Here is a 27,521-nt window from a genome sequence, read left to right on the forward strand (position 1 = left end):
TGTCCTTGCACACCAATCACTGAAAGAAAGCATACAGATGCAGCAAGCAGTTAGGAAGGCAAATGGTATGTTGCCCTTCACTGCAATAGGAGTTGAGTACAGGAGAAAGGATGTCTTACTGCAGCTGTCCAGGGCCTCGGTAAGTCTACATCTGGAATATTGTGTGCAGTTTTGGACCCCTTATCTAAGAAACTCAATAGAGGGAGAGCAGCAAAGGTTCACCAGACGGATTCCTGGAGTGACAGAATTGTCTTACGAGGAAAGATTAGGTAGACAGGGTCTGTATTCACTGGAATTTAGAAGATAGAAAGGGGATCTGATTGAAATGTGTAAAATTCTGACAGGGCTGGATGCAGGGATATTGTTTCCTCTTGTTGGAGGGTCCAGAACAAGGGGTCAGAGTCTCAGAATACACGGTAAGCCATTTAGGACAGAGAGGTGACACAGATGTGGTCCCCAATGCAATGCATTATGGGGAATTCACTCATCAGTCACCCAGTTTAAAGGGTGACAAGGGGCAGCATCCTGTTCCCTTATGAGGTTAGAACACAGGTCCACTGAATGCACTCAACTGCCCTCACCCCTCGCCCATGGGGTAGGCACATGGACCGCTGAGGCTCTCAAGGGCCGAAGCGGGGAGTTGAGAGAGGCAGCTGCAGGGAAGTGGCTATTGTGTGAGAGGGGAGGGAGTGAGGCTCATTGGAAAGGTGCTTGGATGAGGGGGGGGGAGGCACATGGATGGATGTCCCAGATCCTGAGAGTTTTGAGGGTCATGGCATTGTCAGGTTTCCTCATCGCTCACTTTGATGTTCTCCTTTCAGTTTTTGACTCTGGAGAATCATGGGACCAGCCGAGCTGACAATTCATTTGATAGCAATCGAGCAGCAGCGGCGGCATTGCATTGCTGCTGCACGTGACCTGGAGCAGTACCCTGCAAAGGAGGGGAGGTAGGGCACGTTAATCTTCTGGGAGCAGGACAATAAATGGTGGTGCCTCGGAGGAGCCACGCGTGTTCCGACATAGAACTTCCTCCCTCCAGATGTCAGTGCCGGAGAAGACTGCATTTGTCCAGGGGAACGGTTGACCCCCTGTGCCAGGTGGTACAAGAATTGGCACCTCATGGACTGGGAGGTCACCCATTGCCGGTGGGCCTGAAAGTTACTGCTGCTCTGAACTTCTCTGCCAGAGGCTCGTTTCAGGGTTGCACAGGTGACCTGTGAGGCATCTCCCAGTCAGCAGCTCACAAGTGCATAAGGGCACAAGTGCTCAGATGCACTATTTGCGAGGCCCACATGTATATCAACTTGGACCGTGACCAGTCATGATTGAAACATGCACAGTGCATGAGCACGGCAAAAAATCACTATGCCCAGTACAAATCAGCTGAAAATGAGAAACTTGCCTCCCACGAGGCAGAGAGTGTTCAGGCCATATCCCGGACGCAGCGCCTCAGCATTGATGAAAGCGGCCATTTTTCACGCTTTCCCCGGGGCCCCACGCATGCGCGATGCGAACGGGATAACGAAGCGGCCGACACCCGCACTGCGCATGTGCGACGACGCGCGAAGCGTCAGGACGCCGACGTCATGACGTGCTCGAACTGCAGCAACGCCCACTTAAAGAAACACTGCCCTGCAAGAGGCAGGCGATGTTTAAACTGAAGCCTGGACACTATGCAGCCTTGTGCAGGTCTGCACCACCAGTCAGGGGCCAGCGCTCCCAAATCCGACGACGGTGTGTTCAGAGTGTGCAACAACGATTACAGGATCCTGATCCTGGCCGCACAACGGATCCAGAGGAAGAATGTCTGGACATCACCTACTGTGTGGGCATCATTACCAAATGTGAATATGCCACATCCAACTCATCACAAATTCAGTCCATCCTCGCTGTGGATTCTGCGGACGAATGACGTGTGGTGATGCAGGTCAACCACTGCTCCATCCAGTTTAAGCTGGACACAGGTGCTTCTGCCAACCTCCTCTCACTGGCATTCTCAAGTTTCGCCACTATGTCTATGCCCTGCCGACATTCACTGTCGAGTCGGATCATAGGCCTCTGGTCCACATTATCCACAAGGACCTGAACGACATGGCGCCTCGGTTGCAGCGCATCCTCCTCAAATTCAGAAGGTACGACTTTGACTTAGTGTACACGCCTGGCAAGGAGCTCATCATCGTTGATGCATTGTCCCGCTCCATCACATTGCCTAGTGAACCGCTGGAAATCGTCCGGCAGATTGAATCACAGGTGCAGCTGTGTGCTAGCACCCTCCCAGTGTCTGATGAGAAGGTCGTTCGTATCCACGAGGAGACAGCCAAAGACCCCCTCTTGCAGCGAGTCATGCACCACCTCGCCAATGGCTGCCAGAAAGGGCAGTGCCCTCAATTTTACAATGTAAAGGACGACCTGACGGTGATTGATGGTATCCTTCTCAAACTGGACCGGATTGTCATTCCACTCAGTCTCCAGAGCTTGATGCTCCGCCAAATCCATGAGGGACACCTGGGCGTCGAGAAGTGCAGACGCAGAGCCAGGCAGGCTATCTACTGGCCCGGTATTAGCCAGGATATCTCGAACGTGGTCCTCGACGGTGTGACCTGTCAACGCTTCCAGCCAGCACAGAGCAAGGAGACGCTCCAGCAGCATGAAATCGAGACCTCCCCGTGGTTCAAGGTTGGCATCGACCTCTTTCGTGCGAATGGTCGTGACTACGTGTTGATTATTGACTATTTCTCCAATTACCCTAAAGTCGTGAAGCTCTCAGACCTCACATCTCGGACCGTCATCAAGGCCTGTAAGGAGACGTTCTCCAGGCATGGTATCCCACTCACTGTCATGAGTGACAATGGCCCATGCTTCAACAGCCACGAGTGGTCTATGTTTGCCAAGTCATACCATTTCAAACATGTCACTTCCAGCCCACACTATCCGCAGTCCAATGGGAAGGTTGAGAAAGGGGTGCACATTGTGAAACAGCTCATCTGCAAGGCCGCGGATTCTGCTTCTGACATCTACCCCGCGCTGCTTGCCTACAGGGCGACCCCACTGTCCACTGGCATGTCGCCGGCTCAACTCCTGATGAACAGGGACCTGCGGACGACACTTCCAGCCATACATTTGCCCAACCTGGATAACCTCTCGGTGCTGCAGAAGGTGCAGCAGCTCCGAAACCAGCAAAAGCAGGGCTATGATGCTCATGCCACCGATTTGCCCGTGTTATCCCCGGCAGACACTGTCAGGATCAACATACCAGATGGTGGCTGGTCTGCTCCAGCTGTCGTTGTTCGACAGGCTGCGCCCCGCTCGTATGTTGTACATCTGGCTGATGGTTCTGTTGTGCGGCGAAACAGACGGGCACTGCGCAAAGTTGCCTGCCCACAACCGCTTTCTTCTCTGTTTCCGTCCATTGTTTTGCCACCTCCTGTTACCTCGAACTACGAGGACACCAGTCAAGCTTCCATCCCACCTGTCAAGGAGCCGTCGTCCCCACCACCACCTCTCCGGAGTCGACATGAATCAGACGCAAGCCCCAGAGACTGGACTTATGAACATTTGTTTTGTTTGCTATGTTCTGTTTTCTCACATTAGACAGCTGTCTTCACATGTAAATACGTTCACACATGCCACCACTTGTAAATATGTTAATATATGCCACCACATGTAAGTACGTTCCCATGTGCCAACAAAACAGAAAAAAAAGGGGAGATTTCATGATATGCAGACATGCAGATAATGACATACAGACAGGCACAGACAGGCAGCTAATGAACACAGAGAACAGGACATGACCAATGAGCAGGCAGGACACTCAGGGGTGGTATCTCACTATAAAAGGCACTCGGCACTCACACTCCACCTCTTTCCACTGATGAACATCTACAGAGTGAGTCAGGGTGTATGTACAGTATCACACCTCCAGCACGTGGCTAAGAGCTAGTCTGGTTCAGTCAGACAGAGTAACCACACTTAGGTTATCAGAGAGTCGAACTCATAGAGAACTGTGCTAACTGTGCTACTGGTTCAATAAATCAGATTGAACTAACTTCAAGGTCTGGAGTATCTTTTGGTTAAAGCTGCATCCAGTTGCAGCCTGTGCTATCCCAGAGTACATAACACGACAGCCCCCAAAGAGTGTCCCATGTCATGGTGGCCTGCTGCACTCTGCAAAATCTGGCACTGCAGTGGGGTGAGCAACTAGACCAGGGGGAGATGGGGGTGTGTTACATCCCTTTGGTCGAGGGGGTGTCGATAAGGGTGACGGCAGGCAACCCGTCAGAGGAAGAAGGGCCTGGGTCGGTAGCCAGGGCCCACATGGGGCGCAGAACTCGGGACCCCCTCATAGACTCTCGGTTTGGTGATGACCAAGACTAGGGTGTGAAGACCTTTCCCAACATGGGGCCTCACTTCATCTGACTGCCATGGGACCTGCGGGAGAAAATCAACATGGGCGTTCCATTCATGGGCAGGGTGTTAAAGCGATAGACCAGACACTGCAGTAGAATGATGGTGACTTTCAGTAAGGACAGAGTGATGTCCCTCTTAGCCTCCCTGAAATTACTGACTCCTGCCTGACAGAGAGCTGAAGGTGACCTGCCATTGAACAGAGTGATCCAGAGGCCTATAGAAGCAAATAACACATCTCACCTGCTACTGCTTGCCCCAAGGTCAGCGATCCTGGTGTATTGCGGTAACTCTTGACAAGGCAGACAGACTCTCACACATTTTCAGCAATGGCATCCTCCTAATTAGAGAATGCTGGCACACACGAGAGGCCTGAACATTGATGTTAGCGGGAGGGGGGGTACTTCCATGGATGGGAGGGGACGGGGTGAGGGGCTGGCACCAGGAGCAGCGCGTCATCAGTTTGGGAGGCGGGAGAGACATTGCACTGCCATTTTCGTACTGCACAGGGAGGAAGTGACGAGTTGCCGAGCATGGCGCCATGACATGACAGTTTGGAGGCTCTTTAAGGGGGATCAAAGTGATTTTTAATATTACAATGCTGTATTATCTCGAATGGTGTCTACGTTAATTCGTGCCACTCGGTGCCTATCGTTACTTCATCTTCCTCACCCTCCCACTACATCCAGATATATCTCCAGGATCCACAGTTGAGGATGAGGCAGCCTGCTGAATTCCACACCCTTTTGCCTCTTCCCTGGGGGAAGGAATTGTCAGATGGGTTGGAGACTCCCAGGGTCTCCTGGATGGAAGGTCCCAGGCTGTACCCATGCCAGTCCTCTATCCTGCTGGCATAGCGGGCCCCTGGGCTCTTCCATCGAGTAGAAGGGAATCTAGAGTGAGATGTAGAAGCCCCATCATGCCCTGGTGCTGACACCCATGGATTCCCATTAGTGCCCTCAGCCATGGCGGCCATGAGCTGAACCACGGTGCCAATATCCCCCGCCGTGGAATGCACGTCCAGCACCAAAGACTCCACTGTGGATGGCACCCCCGCAGTGTCGGCCCCGTTGGGGTAACGGAACCATCTCCTCAGTCAGATGGTGATGGGACTCCTCCAGTAGGTGTTGCAGTCCAAGGAGGGTTTCTGTCATCTCTTCCTGTTGCTCGCAACTCTGCCTTTGCTGTTCTAGCAGCTGTAGGATGACTGGGTCCAGGGGAACGTCATCGACAAGGGGCTCCAGTGAGTCCTGGGCTCTGGCATCGCTCAGAGTGCCAGATAACTGGGCTGTCCCTGCCTCCCTGCTGTGGGTCATCAGGTGTGAGTTCACCAGTGAGTGACCCAGAAGCCTGCCTAATAGTTAATCCGATCGAAGTGTGAGTATCTGCGCTGGTGGAGGGTACGGGTTACAGTTGCGATGCCTCTTCAATGCTGGCCTCTGAGATATCTGCCTCGGAACTGCTCCGGTCTGTGATGTCCAGGGGCTGTGAGGTCCGGGTTGGCCTGCTGATTGATCTCCAATGGAAGGAAGGTGGCATTAGTGCGTGAGAGGGGAACACTCACTCATGGGAGGCTTGCGCCATGGCTCAATTTGTTGAGGGTCCTCACTTGTATCTTTGGCCCTGACCTCGTCCTCTGCCCCAGAGTGGTCCTGCTCCTTGTCGGCAAGCTCCAGGGCTCGTTCCTCAAATGGGCTCAGAGTCTGGAGCTGCGGCATTACTCTGGCAGGCTGTGCCCACTCATGCCTGTCATACTTGAGTTTGTCCTGCAATGAGACAGATGGGGAGAGCAAGCAGGAGTCATGGCACTTTAGATGGGGATAAAGAGGGGCATGCGTGGGAGGTGAGTGAGAGCATGTATGTGTGGAGTTTGGAGCTACTGGGGCAATTATTGAGGGAGAGGATCTGGCACATGACAGGTGCTGTGACCACACTAGGTGGGTGGGATTGAGATCACTGTGGAAGTGTCAGGGCTATGTTAATGGGTGCTGAGGGAGACATGAGGAGGCAGACTTACCCTGGCTGCACAAAGAAAGTCATTCAACTTCTTATGACACTGCATCCCCGTCCTCCTTTGGAGTGAACTGTCGCTGACAATCATGGCCACAGCCTCCCAGGCGGGGTTGGTCACATTCGCTGGATGGATGTCTGCCCGATCGTGGGTAGGGGGTGTCCCGCCTCCTTCGAGTAGTTGGTTGAGGGCTCGCTCTGTAAAATGTGGTTCAGTCTTCCGAGCCCTATGCCCTGGCGGCACGGTGGCAACGTTGTTAGCACTGCTGTCTCACAGTGCCAGGTACCAGGGTTCGATTCCAACCTCGGGCAACTGTGTGGAGTTTGCACATTCTCCCCGTGTCTGCATGGGTTTCCTCTGGGTGCTCCGCTTTTCTCCCACAGTCCAAAGATGTGCATGTTAAGTGGATTGGCCGTGCCAAATTGTCCCTTAGTGACCAGGGATGTGCAGGTTACGAGGATAGGTGGGGAAGTGGGCCTAGGTAGGCTGCTCTTTCGAAGGGTTGGTGTAGACTCGATGGGCCGAATGGCCTTCTTCTGCACTGCAGTGATTCTAAGTACCGAGTAGGCGTTTATAAACTGCGCCCCACTGATTCCAGAGATTAGGTTTCCCGGGGCGAGTGTATCAGAGGTAAGCCTCCATGAGCGTGACGTGAATCACGCAAAAAATATGTTAAGGAGGCTGAATATACGGTGAAGTTCCTGTCATAGACGCCAGCAGGATTCTCCCTGATTCTCTCGCCCAAACCAAAACTTTGAAAAAATATGGTAAGATTCCACCCCTAATTTCTAAAACTGTTGAAGCAAAAACAATACTTACATATATTAAATAGTTTAAAAACAGATGTTTAATCAAATAACTCAAAATCATATTTGAATACTGTAATTAAATGTGATATTTTTCACTGTAGGTATTTTAATGTGTTCTAACATGCTGTGCAATTAAAATGACTAGGTCAGCCATTCTGCTCCAGATCCTTATTCAATTTGCATACGATTCACAGCAATATTTACTGGCTTCACAGAAATGCAAAATATAAGTTAAAAAATAACCATTGAACATTTTTTGAGACACTGGCTATGACACAATGGCAGAGATCCGCTCAACTCAGGAGGGACAAGTCCATTATTCATTATATTTGATTGACACTCACAATACAGTGTGCTGTGAGCATTGGATTAATTAATAGTTAATGCCTGTGGATCTCTACAATTTCACCCACACAAATCTCATATTAACTGGCAGAACAGCATGTAGGGCATTCCAGTGACTGACTACTCCTTCATTATTCTCACTGAAAAAGATTATTTTTTTTATTTTTGTCCAATTAAAAGTATATTTTTTCCTCTCATTTTTTTCTCTGCTTATTTTCTTCCTCTTTTGGTCACCGGGTTATTTTTAAAACAGGATTGTGAGGAATTAGTCAGTCGCTCGCATATCACAAAGTGCATCATGCCACATGATATGACAGTGTAAAGATGTGCAGGTTAGGTGGATCAACCATGCTAAATTGCCCCTTAGTGTCCAAATGGTTAGGTGGGGTTATGGGGATAGGGTGGAGGTGTGGTCTTAAGTAGGGTGCTCTTTCCAAGGGCCGGTGCAGACTCGATGGGCCGAATGGCCTCCTTCTGCACTGCAGGGATTCCATGATTCATTCTATGAAAAGAGGAATTGTGTCTGCAACCTCCCCAGTGGCAAATGCAGTCTATCCATGGCCATTGTATTGGGGTGTCAGTCGGAGTAACAGGAATTTTAGATATTTACTCAATGTTTCAATGAACCAACAAATCTAAAAGGGCTGAAGAAGACTGTAAAATTCACTTCAGATGCTTTTAGCGAGCTACTGAACATAAAGCTCTTCAAAGCCAATGCTATTCCTTCAGTGCTTTGGGAGCACATAGCAAGAAATGGTGGTGAACAGGCAGTGTGTCCTTCCCTACATGGAAGAATGGCAAGCCCCAAGTCATCTCTTCCCATTTATACACATGTGCTGATGGCTGAACAGTCTACGTCTGCTCCTACGAATTACGATCTTATGGAGTGTTGACAAAGGTCTAGCAGCAGGCTAACTGCCCCACCTTCTGGCTGGAGAATAAAACAAGACTAATACAACGTAAATAAATACATAGCTGGGGGAAACACATTTCATATTTTCAATTGAAAATTAACCGCGTGTTCCCATGGAGGTCATTCACATTTCCACAGAGAGATAATGGCCCATAATTTGGGTGTCAAAGTCAAAGTGAGGTTGAAGCACTTGTAGCTATTTATGAACAAATGCACCCGAAACATCCAGCAAGAGATAGCTACGAGGTTAATTGCAGAAATTGGAAAGCTGCTGTCCAAGATATGCTGTTAGCTCGGCAAACACCATGGGCTGGATTCTCCGGTCGGCGACGCCAAAATTGCGTTCAGCAACGGGCCGGAGAATCCAAATTCTCGACCGAATCAGGGGCCGCGTCGCTTCCATGATGCTCCGCCCCCTCCAAAGCGGGGGGGCAGGGGTGGACATATTCGGGGCTGGGGGTTCTGTGGTGGGGCGGACCGGGGCGCGCGAGCCGCCCGAAGCAGGGGGGACTATTTCGCGGGCCTCCACCATGAAGCACAGCGCGGCCGCGGACCCGGCAATTCTCCAGGCTGTATCGGCAACTAGAGCCGGGTGCTCTACGCTGCCATCCTGCAGGCCCCCAGCAAAACGGGGAATCGGTGGCCGTTTTGCGCCAGATTTCCTGGCATAAAACGCAACCGGTCCCATGCCGGCGTGGAGACATAGTCTCCAAATCGGAGAATCCAGCCCCATACCCCACTGGCTGACTCACCATTGAAAAACACTGACTGAGATTACTGTGTAGGTGTGAAATAAACTGAAAACAAAAAGTTAAATCTTCTCCACTTCAGTCCAAGTCGCCCTTTAATAACATGATAAGTGTTAATTTCTGCCAAACAACTGCTCTGGCACTGAAAATTAACCGTTGCAAGTGTCCAGTCTCATTCCTTCAGGTTTTAATTATTGTTGGAGATTTAAAAAATGTATTTCCTTTCTGTCTCTTTCCCTGTCTTGATTTCTCTTTCCGTACCTGATTGATATTGAATTTACCCACTTAACTTTACACTTCCTTCTCAATTTTTGGTGATGTAAATTTCACAAATCTTCAATCTGACCAGTTAAGGCGATGCAGTTGTTTGTCCACTCAGGTCCCAGGAGCTTGACTTGTCTCATTGAGTTATCAGCTCTCACATCGAGCAATTTGTTACTTTAAAAGTTGCAAAGAAAAAACATTCAAGCAAGGGCAAATCTAATGGAAGACATAATTAAATGCTCTTGCACACTAGTCGCAAAGCAACTTTGAATTATGAACTTCCATGGCATTGAACTTAACTATAACTAACACCAGAAAGGCAAATCCTGTTAATAGTGAAACAATGGAGGCATAACAGTTACAACACAAGGTAACACTGTTCTAACACAAACTGTGATGAGTGGTTAATATCCCCCAAAGGGATGGATTACTTTGACAATTATATATTTGCAGTACAGCTCATGCTAACTGCCTCTTTTGGCTAAATATAAAAGCAAAAACTGTCATTCTCATTTCTCTTGTGTTGCCTCGGCTGAATTACGAAGTTTCAGAATCACAGAATGGTACGGTGCAGAAGGAGACCAATTGGCCCCATTATGCCGGTGTTGAATGTTTGACCGTACTATCCAATTATCCCCACTTACCCCTTTTCCTCACTGCGAGGCACCAGTGACGATTATAACAACCTTTGCACCACCTCGACTGAGATCGCCTGAGCCAGGTGAGGTCAGGATCGAACCTGGAACCTTCCCGGTTTATACTACCAGGATTTGGGCAGGTATCCCATCGGCAGGACACCCCCACCCATGAGTTTCCCGACGGCATGGGGTGGCTTCTTTGGGAATTCCCATTGACAAGTGGCGGGAGTAGAAAATCCTGCTGCCAGTGAACGGCACGCCCTCGAAAAACATGCGGCTGAGCGACCGAAGAATCCAGCCCTTTATATTTATGTATTGAGCAACGATGGAAGTACATGAGCAATGCTGAAGTTCAGTCAAATTACTTAGCAATTAAAGGATTAAACAAAATCTGCATGATTTACTTCAGCACATTCTTGTGCTTTCCTTTCTTCCCTGTAAAGGTTTTCCAGTGAATTCCGTCAGCACACAAAATCATGAAGGAAACAGGCTTGACACTGCTGCTGAGGTCAGCAAGTTGGCGGGCAACCTTTCAGCACTCTGGGTAAGTATACATTTCTGTACATGTTAGTTAAGCTGCTTCTTGCTGCCTTGGCTCAGCAAATCCTCCATTAAAACCATGAATTTGTTAATAAAGGAAACAAACGCTGAAGTGAACCAAAACGGTTTGTTCTTTTTCTTTAGGATGAATACTGTTGCCAAATGGGTAATTTCATAATTTGAATGTTTTTGTGGTGGGGTTTTTTTATATTTAAGACATCGGAAGCACTTGGGGAGGCTGGTAAATAGACGAAAAGGAATTGTAATTGAAAGGGCAGGGTTTTTCGGTGCTTCCTGCCGCGGGATCTTCAGGTTGTGCCGAAGACAACGCTCCGTCAGGGGTTCCCCAGCGGTAGGGCAGGCAGTCCATACAGAAAACCAGAGGCCTTGACAGGAGCGGAAAATCCCACCAGCGGCCAATGGCAAGCTGCCTCGGCTGCTGAAAAACACGCTGCACGGGAGGCGAGGGAGGCGTGGGGGGGGCATGGGGAAAATCCCGGCCAAAGGGTAGCCGATGTTAATTTAATAAGGTCAGTCCTGGAAGTGGGAAGACAATAAACAACAGCTTGTCCTCTCTAATTAGCTTCGTAATGGAGCCAGTGGGCAGAATCTCCTGGTCCCGCCAGCAGGGAGGTGGGCGGGCGGGGGACTTAATTTAGGAGGAAGCAAAAAATCAGTTTCTCAACAGTGAGAAGAACTTTAGGAACTCGGTTCTCGGGACTTAAAAGGTGGGTTAAAGGCAGGTCGAGCTTCCCGCTGAACAATATCAGGAAGTCCTTCACCATGCATTAGCGTCTCATTCATGCTCATTAAAAAGCTACCTCACCAGAATAAAGTTCCCAGTCCAAGTTAAGTTTCCTGCCAGCGTGAAATTAGAATGTTTATTTTGACGACTGCACTTAGGGGAGGCAATGGCCAAATGGTATTGGAACTGAACGAGTAATTCAGAGGCCTAGGATAATGCTCTGGGAACTGGGTTGAATCCCACAACGGCAGATGGTGAAATTTGAATTGGTTAAAAATCTGGAATTGTAAAACAACATCTGGTTCACTAACGCCCTTACCTTGTCCGGACTACATTTGACCCCAAACCTATAGCAGTGTGGTTGACTCTTAAGTGCCTTGTAAAATGACCCCTGCAAGCCACTCAGTCCAAGGGCCATTAGGGATGGCTGGCAGTGCCCTGATCCCCTGCACAAATTTTTAAAAAACTTAAGTGGCGTGCACCTGGTGAGGTAGACTTTTTCAGTGATTAATGGTGAGTTGCTGCTGCGTTGCCCTCTTTCTGGAGTGAATGAAAGTATCAGTCTATGCTGGATAACAGGTGATGGCAATGCAAGTTGCAGGGACAGTGGCCAAGGAAGGGAGGAAGGCTTAACAGGGAAGAAAGGTTGAAGCAGTGGCCGGGCAAACGTGGCATGTTTCTCGGCAGCTCACAGTTGGCCAGCGGCGGGATCTTCTGGTCATGCCTTGCCAATGGGATTTCCCATTGAATCCACCCCCACGGCTGTGAAACCCGTGGCAGGGCTGCGCCGTCGGCAGGATCTTATGTGAACTACTGCAAGATCTCGCCCAATGTCTATTTAAAACACAATGTTAAATATGCATTCAGGCCTTTGATCCCCATGAAGTAACGGCAGGCACGACAACTTCCAGCATGTTCCCAGCATGAGAATCAGTGAGCTGGTTGCATATTTAATAAACAGTTCAAGATCGCATACTCCACAGCGGAAATCAGCCAACTTCATGCGCACTACCAAATCTAGACTCCAGAATGGAATATTCCAGCCAGTGAGTTTGGTGAGACCATCGTTGTCCCCATTAGTGTTATAAATTATTCACGTGGGTGCTGGAATCAAAGAGATGTTTTGAAGGTAAAGTTATTCAGTTGAAATTTTTATCTGGGGCATCTCAGGTGTGCCACATCATTATTGGCACATATTGTAGAAAGGATTGATTTTCTGGTTGGGTTTTATCTGTATGATTTCTCACAGAAACAAATGTTGCATTTTGGGCCTTAAAGCAGCTTTGTGACATGCAGCGAGAGATACATGTGCCTGGGGTTGTAGACCAGTTGCAAGAGGTTAACAAAAACAAAGGTGATTTCTAATTTTGGATTCACTGAGCAAGAAAGCAAGGAGCTCCATGCTTAAGCTGGGGTGTCCACAATCATGAGGTGCTTAAGGAGCTGGAGGATTGCCTAAGTTGTATCCTAGTGGAAGGACCCCAACAAATCCCATACTTAGTAGAAGAGCAGGAACACTGAGGAGAATCAAAGTGAATTCCTAAAAGCTGTGGCGCACATTGGTTTGGTCCCAGGAGAGGTGAGGGAACCTTCAAGATTCTGTAAAGCATAGAGGAATTCTTGGGGTGAAATTAAAATAGAATGGGGAGAGTACTTTTGCAATTTTTGGGCTTAACTATATTTCACAAACAATCTTTAAGTTAGTTGTACTTGCTTTAGTTAACTCTTGTACGGTGAAGGTTTTTGTTTAAAACATCAAACCTAATCCCATAATTGTTTTCAGTTAATGAAAGGGAAAATAAATTTATTTTTAGAAGTTACCAGACTCCACTTATTTTTTTCCCTCTACCTTATACTGGGCGGCACGATAGCACAGTAGTTAGCACTGTTACTTCACAGCACCAGGGACATGGATTCTATTCCCGGCTTGGGTCACTGTCTGTGTGGAGTCTGCACGTTCTCCCCGTGTCTGTGTGGGTTTCCTCCGGGTGCTCCGGTTTCCTCCCACAAGTCCGAAAGACTTGCTTGTTAGGTGAATTGGACATCCTGAATTCTCCCACTGTGTACTTGAACAGGTGCCGTAGTGTGGCGACTAGGCGATTTTCACAGTAACTTGCAGTGATAAAGTAAGCCTACTTGTGACACTAATAAAGATTATTATTATTATTTTTAATAATATTCAGCGTTCAGGCTGCAAGAGAAAAATGTGTGAGATTTACTAATGCTTTTCGCTGACCCCAGGAGCACCTACCAAGGCCGTCTCCGAACATCATACAAGTCAATCCTGTTGGCAGTCTTGGTTAGATCCACCCATGGAGATGCTGGAAGTAAAACAGAGAATGGAACTTAATTAAAACCATTGACTAAAACAACTTACAACAAATCCACACTGTTCACCAAATCAGTTAATTAAACAAGGGAATCGTACTATTTTATAAAAATTTGCCAAGTTACATAATCACAGATAAACATACTGATAATAAAGGAGGGGAAGTTTTATACTTGTAATTAATGGCCCTTGAATATGTTTATGGTAATTTGAGATTAATTGCAACACTTAGTTCATTATAAGTTATGCTAGCCATTGGAAGGAATTACAGAGTTAGCCCTGGGATGGATTTAATAAGGTGTCCTGGAGTGGTTAAAAGTGGTTCAAAGTGCTGAGAAATGGAAGAATTCTTCCACTTTCGTCTCTCTATAGATTTGTGTGGTTACACAAACTTTGAACTATAAATATTTAGTTATACTTATGTTGAGTGAAATTACAGCTTCACATTTCAACCAAATCCATCTAAAGAAAGCAGTGCTGACAGTTGAGTAACTTTTCATTAATATAGTTTACCAATTTCATAAATATCATAGAACCATCGAATGGTTACAACATGGAGCAAAGCACTTGGGGCGAAGGGAATCAAAGAATATTGGGCGGGGGGGGGGTTAGCGGCGGGGGAGGCCAGATTAGGCTATTGAGTTGAATGGTCAGCCATGATGATAATGAATGGCGGAGCAGGTTTGAAGGGCTGAATGGCCCCTCCTGCTCCTATTTTCTATGTTTCTATGTTTTTAACATAGAAGGAGGCTGTTCAGCCCTTTGTGTCGAGGCTAGTTCACTTTGTGTCCAACTCACTTTTCAGATAATTATCCAATTCCCTCTTTTGAAAGTCATGATTGAACCTGCCCTCACCTTTATATTAGTCAGTGCATTCCAGGTCCTAACCATTGCTGTATAATTTAGCATTGCTTCTTTTTCCAATCATCTTAAATCAGTGTTGTCTGGTTCTTAATCCTTCTGCCAACCAGGACAGTTTCTCACCGTCTACTCTGTTCAGACCCCTTGTGACTTTGAACCCCTCCATCAAACAGCCTCAGAGCCTCTTTACTCTCAGAAAACATCCCAGTTTCATAGAATCATAGAATCCCTACAGTGCAGAAGGAGGCCATTCGGCCCATCGAGTCTGCCCCGCTCCTCTGAAAGAGCACCATACCTAGGCCCAATGCCCCACCCTATTCCCTTAACCACATCTCGGGACAATTTAATATGGCCAATCCGCCAAACCTGCACATCTTTGGACTGTGGGAAGCAACCAGAGCACCCGGAGGGATACTGACACAGACACGGGGAGAACGAGCAAACTCCACACAGACAGTCACTAGAGGTCGGAATTGAGCCCCTGGCACTGTAAGACAGCAGTATTAACCACTGTGCGTGCCACCATGCCGCCCACATTCTCTACATAACTGAAGTTCCTTATTCCTAGAACCATTCTAGTGAATCGTATCTGCACCCTCCCTGTCAAAGACAGAATACACAGGGACATAATTTCATTTTGGGACGAGAGCAGTTCATCTAGCTTTCTTCAAATATACCTGTTAATCCTTCTGCTTCCAGGACCACTACTAATCAGACTGTTTCAATGGCTTTCCACGTTTACTTATTCCTTTGTGTAAAAAGGTTCATGGGGGAAGGGGGAGGGGGAAGGTATTTGGTCCATTGTTCCCGTCACGGTTCCTTAATACAACTTTCCAAATAGCTCCACTCAGCTGCCCTTTCCCCATAGCCCTATAAATTTACTCCTCAGTTTAAATCATGGAATCACTTTAGCGGTTGGTTATTTATAAGCATTTTGTAATTTTACTTCCAAGGTTAAGTGTCAGATTTTACTATCCTGAGACCATGCGGATCAAAATAAAATACTCTCAACAGTCTTCACAAAGTGACAAGTCTGTCTCAGATTTTTTTCTATTTCATTTGGAAGTCATGCATCAGTCGTGGCCCGATTGCCTAAGGCATGGACACGAAGAACTTCTGGAATCGTCTGCCTTTGGTTTTGCGTCCTAACTTTATGTATTATAATCAAATAGTATAGTTTGAGCTGTGCTTTGTTTTTAAACACATACATATATATTTTAATGATTATAACTAAAAATGTTCATAAGCACATTTATAAATATACTGTTTTGGATAGTGCAAAGTAAGTGTTGATATATTTGCATTATAAAACGCTGTTACAGTGAGAATTTGGTACAATATACTACATCGCCCTATACCTCACAGATAATGGGCCCGATTCTTCGTCCCACCACGCCAGTTTTCTGGTCCGGCGCGCCCCGTCAGCAGCGGAATTCACCGTCCCCACAGCCGGCCAATGGGGTTTCCCATTGTGGGCACCACCACACCATCGGGACATCTGCAGTGTGAGTGCGCTGCCGGCAAAACGGAGGATCCCGCCGATGGAGAATCCAACCCAATAGCTTATATACTACTTTATATATTATATCATCCCCCTATACCTCACAGATAATATCTTATATATTACTCTTTGAAGACTAAATTCAACACGTGCCAGAGGAGCATAAGGTGGGGTTGCAGTGAGGTCTTAAATATCTTTCATGGGATGACTTTATAATTTCACTGCAGCTAGCACAGAGGAAATCTTCGCCAATAGCAGCTAGTTCATTCAGTCATGAATCGATATTTAATTTGGCAGATCATCGCCCAGATCTTCTGCTCTCTGGATCATCGGAGACACCAAACCCCCACTCCCCACCCCATCCCCACTCCCAATGGCTTCTTTCTCAACCCCATGACTACACCCACCAATTCCACCCTGAACCCCAAACAAACCACCCCAGCTCCCCGCATTAGACAACCTGCCCAATCCATTAGTTTAGTAAACCTTCTCTGGACAACTTCCAATGCATTTATGTCTTTCCTTAAATAAGACCAATAGTGTACAGCGTACTCCAAATGTGGTCTCTCCGATGCACTGTATAACATAAGCATAACCTAACTTTTGTATGCAATTCTCCTCTCAATAAATGATAATATTTTATTAGCTTTCCTAGAGATAAAATAAAATTCTGTCCAATGCAGACTTCACTATGTTGAATAAAACACTTATTCATACAAACCCATTTTCTACATTTACATCCCTTCAACTACATTATGCCTTTAACAACAAACGTTATCCAAGTGCACAATCGTTTATAACAACAAGCATCGGAATTCATAGCCCTCCTTTAAAGAGTCTATGACCACTTGAAATTGTCAATCAAACTGTGAGCTGAGTGGCACCCTATTGTGATAGTGAATCATTGTAAAATCAGTCCTGCAGCAGTAAGTCAGTAATAGTGTTCCTCAGCTTTATCTCAACAGTTTGAATTGGTGAAAGTGTTTCTTTTTAACACTCCAGGCAATATTAAAAATTTAAAGAACAGGACCTTTAAATTCCTTGACAGCTCCCTTGGATACGTGCTTTTAACAAATCCTCCTGACACTTCTGGCAGGTTGTCTTGATAGTTGCCTTTGACAGTTGCTTTTAACTGGTCTTTTAACAATTCCAATGAGGTTGGCAGTAATGGATTTATGTCCTTTTTATGCACATTCATGCCTACTTTTAACAATTTTACAGGACACCGTAACTTCCCCAAAAGGCACCTGACCTCCACCAAAGGTATCTCAGGACAAGATCCAAAAGGATACCATGGCGATCCAAACAAATCCACAAAGTTCAGACACATTCCTGGGCTGTCCAAATCAGACTTGAGTGGAGGCAGCTGATGGTTTAAATGGCCAACTGCCTCAGTCGCCCACACATGCGTGAAACATGAACCATCCCAATTCCACCCCTGCAAAAATGGGAAGTACTATGTTTGGGGATGGGGACTTAGATGATGTTTGGACACTTCTGCCATCTTTGCCATGACAGATAGGCTCTCCCATCATGGTGAAAATCTGGGCCGTAATCTGAGACCCCCTTTATACATTTAGATAGTCAGAGGCTTTTCCCCAGGGTAGAGGGGTCAATTACTAGGGGGCATAGGTTTAAGGTGAGAGGGGCAAAGTTTAGAGTAGATGTACGAGGCAAGTTTTTTACGCAGAGGGTAGTGGGTGCCTGGAACTCACTACCGGAGGAGGTAGTGGAGGCAGGGACGATAGGGACATTTAAGGGGCATCTTGACAAATATATGAATAGGATGGGAATAGAAGGATACGGACCCAGGAAGTGTAGAAGATTGTAGTTTAGTCGGGCAGTATGGTCGGCACGGGCTTGGAGGGCCGAAGGGCCTGTTCCTGTGCTGTACATTTCTTTGTTCTTTGTTCTTTGTATTTCTTGGTGGAAAACCTGGACTGCTGAAAATTCAGACAGTGTTTTGTTCCAGGGCAAATTTTAATTTCCTGTTGGTGCAAAACAGGTGGAGAGGGTACCAGCATTTACCAAGTTCCCTGGCCCACCATATCTTCAACTCCTCAGGGAGGCGTCCTTGATTTACTTTAGCATTGTCATTCTTTTATTACGCTCCTGTATTATCTTTTATTACACTTCTCTGTGTGTTTTGATATACTACAGAGTGTAATACGTGTTACTCAAACCTTGGTTACTGATGAGGTCTTCTGAATCTCGATGAAGAAGACTCGAACTCATCCAGTAGAAACAAAAGGTTTATTGAGTAACTATAACAATAATTGCATGAGTTCTTTACTTTAACATTGATACTAGTGATAAGGTTAACAAGATCTAACTACAGTAACTATGCTTGACTACACTAACCACATGAGCTAATCTGATACTACTGACCTGGTCACAGTACATCCAAAAGAGAGCGAGAGAGACCCAATGTGGTTTCTTTTATACCTCTGTTGGTCCGGCCCTCTCGTGATCATCTGGTGCTACTGATTACACATCAACCCGTTACGTACATGCACATACAGAGATCACTACAGTATCACTCTCATTTAAGCATCTGTAATTTAGATTTCAGTTGAGTGAATTGATTGCATTTCTGAATCAAAAAAATATAGATCATTTCAGGAAATCAGCACATACTCAGGAGTTACATTTCTGGATACGACAGTGCTGGAGTATTAGAGGTGCCAACTTTCAAGCAATGCAGTGATTCAGATAGCTGTCAATGCGCCCAAAGCGCTATTGCAACATGGCCAAAAAGATTTTTTAGCACTGGGCAAGATTCAGTCACCAAAAACAGATTAATTGGTCATTCTTGCTCGCCCGATCCCAGAACCCCCGTGCCATGTTGCGTCGGGGCCGGCGCATTCCGTAAAGCGGTTGGCGCGAAGCCACTGCGCTTGTGTGGGTTGGCTCAAAGCCACTGCGCATGTGTGGGTTGGCGCCACCCCCAGTGCGTGCCAGAAAGTGAGGCTGGAGCAGCGCGAACCGTTCCAACGCCATGCTGGCCCCCTGTAGGGGCCAGAATCACTAGTGCTCACGCCCGTTTCGCGCCGACGTGAAACGCGACGGCATTCACGACAGCGCGGACACTCTGTCCCGCGATCGGAGAATCGCGCCCAGCGTGTGCAGCAGCTACTGCAACTGGGAATTATCTTCCAGAGCAGTTCTTTGTCAGAGATAACCTCAGTAGCCCTTTGATCTCGACGTCCCGCTACCCAACAACAAAGGTTTCAGAGAGGCACTACACCATTTCCTCTGGGCGTGCCTTTGTAGACCATTATCATGGAGGAGGAAGGGAAGATGGAGGGAAGCATGGAGGGTGCCGCTCACACAACATTAATCTACACCCCCCGCCCACACCCTCCTTCCCATGACCCAAGAGAATAAGGCTTTTGTTCACAGCCTCTTTGCTCCAAACAGGGGGGAGGGGGTCTGAATCTTGTCAGTATCTTCATCTCCCCTCAGCCCACCCCCAAACCAGTTACATTTCTGTCACAACACTCTCCGCCCCCCCCCCCCCCCCCCCCCCCCCCCGGCCACCTGATGTTTTCATATCCATTGATACATCATGCATATCAGGCAACATTTAATCCAGGCAACTGGGCTCTCGCCTGTCGGATCTCCGGCCAGCCTCCTTTGGAGTAGATTCATTGTGTTGAATGCAAGTCAGGCACGTAAGTGGCCAGTAGTGGGTCTTCCCTAAGATAAAGAACCCTGGGGAAGAAGTCTCGAGTTCTGAGAGCTGCCGGCCAATCAGAGGCTGGCAGCCGTCCATTGCTTGTCAGCACCAGTGGGAGAGATGGTAGCTGTTGGCTGTACCCCTCCGAGGAGGTACCCAGGCCACAGGTGAGAGCATGTGGGAAGTTGATCACAGGGTGGGGGTTGCAGGTGAGGAGGGTCAACAGCAAGGGTAGGGTGATGACTCTCAGCACCATCCTCTTCCCACTGCATCCAAGAGCCCGCAAAGGGTTTTGCTTCTCAAGCACCCCAGGTGGCGAGTCCTCAACCTGCAACTGATTGAATACCAGTGGCAGGGGGTGAGGCCCTTAAGTGAGCACTAATTGGCAGTGGGGCGGAAAGTCCATCCACACGAGTTCCAACTATGGTTTAATTGTGGTAAAGATGGTGGGCCCTCTGCCTGCTCCAAACCAGTCTCAGGGACTCCACCCATCACGTCTCAATCTTTGCAAAAAAGTAGAACAGCCAGAAAAGATTACTTCTAAATTTAGCTCAAACATTGCAGCCATTTTCCTTTTTAAGGGGTAATAGAGGTTATAAGGAAACCAGGGGCCATAATGTCTTCAGTGTGACAATCAGCAGTGGATTGCTCTCTTCCCAATCACTTATATTAAACATCTTCCATGCCTGCCTTACCCGATTTTCCAACTCAGGCCCGGCAAGATTAGTCATGAAGGCACGGCCCGTGGGGATGGGGATGGGATTGGTCTGAACTGGAGGAGGGAGAGGGGCGCGGCCAGGTTGGGTCAGGTCTTCAGGCTGGTAGGGGGATCAGGCCTGAGGTTGGGGTGGTGGGTTGGGGGGGAGGGGGGGGGGCTGTGCAGGGGAAGAAGAATCCTGTGAAGGTGGATGGAATTCCATGTGGGAGATCCAGAGGGTGGGGAACACCATGGGCGGGATTCTCCGACCCCCTCCGCCGGGGCAGAGAATCCCCGGGGGGGCGGTGTGAATTCCGCCCCACTGCTTCGACTCCGTCTGCCGTATTCTCCGACAGCGGTTTTCAGGCGGGGGCGGGGTTCACGCCACGCCGGTCGGGGGCCGTTGGCAGCAGCCCCCCCCGGCAATTCTCCGTTCCCCGATGGGCTGAGCGGCCGTCCGTTTTCAGCCAGTCCCGCCAGCGTGAAATGGACATGGTCCCACACGGCGGGATCTGGCTGGTAGGCCGGCTGGTGGGGTCCTTGGGGGGGGGGTGCGCAGGGGAGATCCGGCCCTGGGGGGGGGGGGGGGCACGGTGGCCTGGCCCACAATCGGGGCCCACCGATCTGTGGGCAGGTATGTGCCGTGGGGGCACTCCTTCCTTCCGCCACCCTCTGTCGGGCTCCGCCGTGGCCAGCGCGGAGAAGAAACCCCCTGCGCACGCACCAGAACACGCCGGTCCTTCGGTGCCAGTTGGCGTGGCGCCGACCCCTCTGCCGCCGGCCTAGCCCCCGGAAGTGTGGAGGATTCCGCAACTTCCGGGTGGCCCGATGCCGGAGTGGTTCACGCTGTTCTTGGCGCCGGCGTCGGGCCATCCCGCCAATGGCGGGAGAATCCCGTTCCATGGGTGAGGGTGGTAAATTACAGGGTTGGGAAGTCTCCCTCCAAGCCTTCCCTATTACCTGATGAACTTGCATTTTAGCTATTTGTAATTTATTCGCTAGAACCCCTAAATCCCTCTGTGCTGCAGCTTTCTGCAGTCTTTCCCCATTTGCATAATATTCAGCTCATTTATTCTACCAAAGTACATTACTTCACATTTTCCTACACTACAGTCTATCTGCCAAGATTACCCACTCACAAAACCTGTCTAATCTGTCTGCAGCTTCTTTGTGTCATCCTCACCACTTGCCTTCCTACCTATTTTTGTAACATTCACAAACTTGGCAATAGTGCATTCACTTTCCTTGTCTATGTCATTAATATATTGTAAATGTGGGCCCAGCATGGATCTCTATGGCACTCGACTAGTTACAGATTGTCATCCTGAAAATGCTCCTCTTATCCCAGCTCTCTCTCTCTCTTCTATAAGTTAGGTAATCATCTATCCATGCTAATATACCACCCCCATCACCAAGGGCTCTTATCTTATTAAGTAACCTTTTGTCCAGTACCTTATCGAATGTTTTTTGGAAATCCGCCTATATTACACCTACTGGTTCACCTTATCTATCCTGCTCATTACCTCAAAGAATTCTAACAAATTGATCAGGCATGCTTTCCCCTTCATGAAGCCATACTGACTCTGCTGGATTATATTATATATTTCTAAATTCTCTGCTATTACATCATTTCGAATGGACTGTAAAATTTTCCCAATGACATACGTTAAGCTAATTGGCCTATAGTTACTTGTTTTTTGTTTCATTGGCAGTTTTCCAATCCTCTGGGACATTTCTGGAATTTGAAGTTTCTTGAAAGATTACTACCAGTGCATCCACTATCTCTGTAGTTACTTCCTTTAATATCCTGAGAGGCAACCCATCAGATTCAGGGGATTTAGCGGCATTTAATCTCATTAGCTTCCTTAGTACTTTTTCTCCAGAGTTAGTTATTGTAATTATTTCCTCTCTGCTTTTGCCCCTTGATATTATTAATGGAATATTATTAATGTCTTCAGCATGAAGGCTATACAAAGTATTTACTTAACTCCTCTGCCATTTCCTGGTTATTTATTATTATTTCCCCAGTTTCATTCTCTCAGGATCTATGTTCACGTTGCCCTTGCTCTTCTATATATATGTTTTATATATTTTAAGAAGCTCTTACTTTCCATTTTTATATTACTTTTTTTGTTTACTCTCATAGTTTATCTTTTCTTTTTTGGTCAGCTTTTGTTGGTTTTTAAAACATGCCCACTCTTCTGCCATATCCTTTTCTTTGTAAGCCTATGTATCTCCTCCAGAACAACCCATCTACACCCCCCTCCCCCATTTAGTTTAAAGCCCTCTATACTTCCCTAGTTATGCTGCTTGCAAGGACACTGGTCCCAGCATGGTTCGAATGTAGATCGCCCCAATGGTACAGACCCCACCATCACCAGTACTGTTGCCAGTGCCCCAGGAACCCAAACCCACTCCAAATCTGATGTTGGGGGTGCTCAGAAGTTATGATCTAAGAACAGTTTCAGAGATCTAGCATGACAGGCTTTCTGCCGGGGGAGGTGTGTGGGCCGGTGATCTAGTAGTAGAATTCTAGAAGGAGGAGGGAATCATCAAAGGACTATTAGGGGTTAGAACCTGTAGCTTACATTGGCATACTAGAGCCCATATTTTATGCCCACATATAATTATTTCTTAATTAATAAAGATTTGACTTAATTGGCTTAATTTGCACGTCAAAAGGTGTGCTCAGTATTTTGTCCTAAAATTTCTAATCATATAATTCTTTCCAGTTTCAAAAGGCCATTACTCAAACACTCACTTCTTGCATCAAAGGCTGTTTGCCTTGCCAAGCAAGGCTACAGTTTGGTACACAGGCTGTGAATGCCACTCAAATGTGTTTTGAGATGCTGAATGGCATGAGCAGATGAGTCTCCGTGCTTGATGTGCAATCATTGGAATCAGTTCTCAGAGAATTGAACTGAGGGTGGAACAACTCTTTGTAAAATACTCCAGGGAAGTTTTGTTTGATTGGTGTCATGATCTGAGTGCATCACAGCTTTCAGAAAGAAGTCAGATATTAAACGATAAGTTGTTCTGGACTTTTCCAAAATTCAGTCCAGTCGCTCAGTAAAACTGAAAAAGCAGATGCAGAGCAGGAGCAACTCGAATTTGCTGATCAAGTGTATGAGAAAATTATTCATCATTATAAAAAATGTAGCAAATTTGACATGATCCTGGATTACAGCCAAAATGGCAATGAGTAAAACTCAACGGGCTGAGACTAAGTGTTGACGCCAAGGCAGGATCCGTGGACATTCACGACAGCAAAACCAGGCACTGCACCTGGTTTGATTCAGCGACTGTGGAGGGGCTAGCACAGGCACCACGTGGAACACAATCGAATCCAAAGAAAATGGTGCGGGATTCGCCGGGTCCGTGATTGGCACTCAGATGGTCGACAAGCTGCAGCCGGATATACACATGACAAGCACCACACACACTCATCCAAACCAACAAGGTGGCACTGATTGTGCTGAAAAATGAAATGAAATGAAATGAAAATCGCTTAGTGTCACAAGTAGGCTTCAAATGAAGTTACTGTGAAAAGCCCCTAGTCGCCACATTCCGGTGCCTGTTCGAGGAGGCTGGTATGGGAATTGAACCGTCCTGCTGGCCTGCCTTGGTCTGCTTTAAAAGCCAGCTCTTTAGCCCTGTGCTAATCCAGCCCCTCACTGGAGTGCGCCCCATACAGCTGGTGGGTTGGTTGGGTCAGAGGGCACCCAGGGGGGGTAGCCTGGCAGGACACGTAAACGGCCCGTGTCCCTAAGTTCACAGTAGGCTGTCAGAGGCATGCGCAGCTACATGACTGCCTTTCCGGTTGTGGCAAGGATATTCGGAGCCCGTCCACCCCGACCCCATAGCCCACCTCCTGGGCCTCCCCCACTCCCCCAGCATCCCGATCTCTTCACCCCCGACGTGACCCCTAGATCCTGCTCCCACCCCCCCCCCACCCCCCCCAGACCCGAACTCACCTATAAGGGGGTCCTTGGGCTCCCCTGCATGCCACGTGGGCAAGGCACCCTGGGCCCGATCCCTGTGGTATTATCATAACTGTCAGAACTGCAAGAGAAGGGGCAGCATGGTGGCGCAGTGGTTAGCACTGCAGTCTCACAGCGCCGAGGTCCCAGGTTCGATCCCGGCTCCGGGTCACTGTCCGTGTGGTGTTTGCACATTCCACCCCGTGTTTGCGTGGGTTTCGCCCCCACAACACAAAGGTGTGCAAGGTAAGTGGATTGAACATGCTAAATTGCTCCTTAATTGGAAAAAACGAATTGAGTTCTCTAAATTTATTTTAAAAAGGAACTGCAAGGGTCAATGAAGTGTCGAGAGTAGCCACTAGAGGAAGCTACAGTTACAACTCTATAAGGCAGTGATGCTAAACCTTGTGGGAGAGTGTGTGCAGGAATTAGTTAGTGAGAGTCAGAAGTACAGATGGTGTAAGTGAGTGCAAATCATACTTTAAATCAGTAGTGAGATTAGCTGTAGGTGAGTGTAGTTTTTATTAATCAACTGTGTATTCTTTAGGCGTACATCTCAAATCCAAGTAAGTTGTGCTAATAAATTTATAGCTTTGCTTAAGTTGAAGCTATTTTGTGGTCTTTGTGAACACTACGCCAACCATCCTGAAATAAGCAACACAAAGAACACCACGATCTCCATCGTGGAAAAAATGCTAGCCTGGCACAGCTACCTGGGCACCTTGGCAGTGCCAGGCTGGCACCCAGGTGGCACTGCCAGAGTGCCAGCTTGGCCCTGCCAAGATGCCCGGGTGACAAGCAGTGTCAGGGTGTCACCCTGCCCAGAGGACTTCCCCCCACCAAATCCCCGTTTGTTGGAACCAGCACTGAATGGCACTCGCCTGAGGTCCCTGAGGTGAAGGGGTTACATCCCCGGGCCTCAATAGATCAGGTGAACTAGCTACTCACTCTAATTTGCAGATTTGCCAAATACTGATCCCACCTACAATGGGTGGGATTCAGATCATAACGTCTCGCAAGATCCCATTGGATCGCACAACTCTAATTGCCCCCGAGAAGGTGGTGGGATGCTGCCTTTCTAGGGGGTAGAGGCTGCCGGTTTGGAAGGTGCTGTTGAAGGATCCATTGAAGGAGCATTGGTGAGTTGCTGCAGTGCATCTTGTAGATGGTACGCACTGCTATCACTGTGCCTCAGTGGTGGAAGGAGTCCATGTTGAAAATAGTGGATGGGGTGCCAACTATGTGGGCTGCTTTGTCCTGGATGGTGTTGAGCTTTTGGAATGCTGTTCAAGCTGTACTCATCCAGGCAAGCAAAGATTATTCCATCAGACTGTTAACTTGTGCTTAGCAGAATCCAGATAGGCTTTGGGGAGTCAGGAATTGATTTACTCTCCATAAAATTCGAGCCTCTAACCTGTAATATTTATGTGCCTTATGCAGTTCAGTTTCTAGTCAATGATATTCCCAAGGGTGTTTATAGTGGTGGATTTATCTGGTTAGAATGAGAGTTGGGGATTCAGGGTGGAGCTGAGTGACCACGGCATTGTGGTACAGGAAGCTATTCAACTGTGGGGAGTTAAAAGGAATGTAGTGGTACGAAGGGACAGTATAGTGAGGCGGTTGGCACTGTTCTCTGCAGCAAAGAGCGAGTATCCAGAAGGTTATATTGCCTGCCCGGTGCCAAGGTTCGAGACATTTGATCAGGGCTGGAGAGGAACTTGCAGTGAGAGGAGGAGGATCCAGTTATCATGGTTCACGTAGGTACCAAAACATAGGTAGAACTAGAAAAGAGGTTCTGCATAGACCGTATGAGGAACTAGGCACTAAATTGAAAAGCAGAACCTCAAGGAAATAATCTCTAAATTATTACCTGAGCCACATGCAAATGAAAATGAAATGAAAGAGGTGAATAGGTGGTCCAAAGGTTGGTGTGGGAAAAGTATGTTCCAGTTCTTGGGGCACTAGCACCAGTCCTGGGGAAAGTGGGATCTGTACCTTTGGCACAGGCTATACTTGAACCGTGCTGGGACAGTACTCTAGTGAGCTGCATAACTAGAGAAGCATTTTAAACTAAATAGTGGGGGCAAGGGATCAAATTTGGGAGGATGTAGTAAATCAAAGAGTAGAGACTGTCGTGTTCTTTGTGTTGCTTATTTCAGGATGGTCAGCCGTAGTGTTCACAAAGACCACAGAATTGCTTTTAACTTAAACAAAGCTATGATTTTATTTACACTACTAAACTGGGATTCGACACTTAGTCCTTAAGAATACACAGCTGATCAATAACATCTAACTACATTCATCTACTGCTAATCTTACTACTGGTATAAACTATAATCTAACATGACTGATACTACCTGCTCTTATGACCTTCACTAGCTATCTCCTGCACACACCCCTCCCCCAAGGTCTAGCATCACTGCCTTTCCTAGTTATATCTGCAGCTCCCTCTATTGGTTACTCTCGACACAACGTTAACTCTCGCAATGCTGATAGTTATGATAATCTAAATCTAAATACCACAGAGACAAGCCAAGAGAAAAAGGTATTATTGTGGGCAATAATAGGTAGACCATGACAGGAAGAGACAGAGGGCAGAATTCTCCCTATGGTGTCCAGTGGGGAAGGAAGTACGATTTCTGCCGGGTGGGTTGGCGTGATTCAGATCTTATTAAAGTGCATCCAGATCACAAAGTGACAGTAAAGGCGCCCTGTCCCCCACTCCCGCAAACAACACCTGCATCAGGCCCCCCTCCAGTTGGGTCTCCCTTCAGACCCTCCCTCCCCCTTCTCAGCCCCTTCCTCCCTCCAAATGCTAGTACCCCCCAGATAAGCAACATCCTGCTATGGGGTCACCAGGTGCCCTGCCCCACTTCATGCCCCCCCCCCCCTTTATGGCCCCGTCTCACCTCACGGACCTGTACATTTCAGGCCCTTCCCCTTTTCAGGTCCCACCCCTCAGCACTGCAGCCTAGCACCCTGGCAGTGCCAACCTGACACCTTGGCAGTGCCGGGGCAGTGGCACTGCCCTACCATGCCCCAACCACCCGAGGGCT

The 27,521-nt window shown here is 47.8% G+C and overlaps 1 protein-coding gene across 4 annotated transcripts in view; it reads right to left on the bottom strand.

Moving 5' to 3' along the window:
• Positions 1–27,521, bottom strand: part of LOC140387976 (voltage-dependent calcium channel subunit alpha-2/delta-1) — an 890,358-nt gene that overhangs the window by 339,907 nt on the left and 522,930 nt on the right. For all 4 annotated transcript variants that reach the window (XM_072471400.1, XM_072471399.1, XM_072471398.1 and 1 more), the window contains one exon: positions 13,670–13,739. In XM_072471400.1, coding sequence (XP_072327501.1) covers positions 13,670–13,739 — 70 coding nt within the window. The remainder of the gene's footprint in view (positions 1–13,669; positions 13,740–27,521) is intronic.

This window comes from Scyliorhinus torazame, chromosome 13 (genome assembly GCF_047496885.1).
Source record: "Scyliorhinus torazame isolate Kashiwa2021f chromosome 13, sScyTor2.1, whole genome shotgun sequence".
Taxonomy (NCBI): Eukaryota; Metazoa; Chordata; class Chondrichthyes; order Carcharhiniformes; family Scyliorhinidae; genus Scyliorhinus; species Scyliorhinus torazame.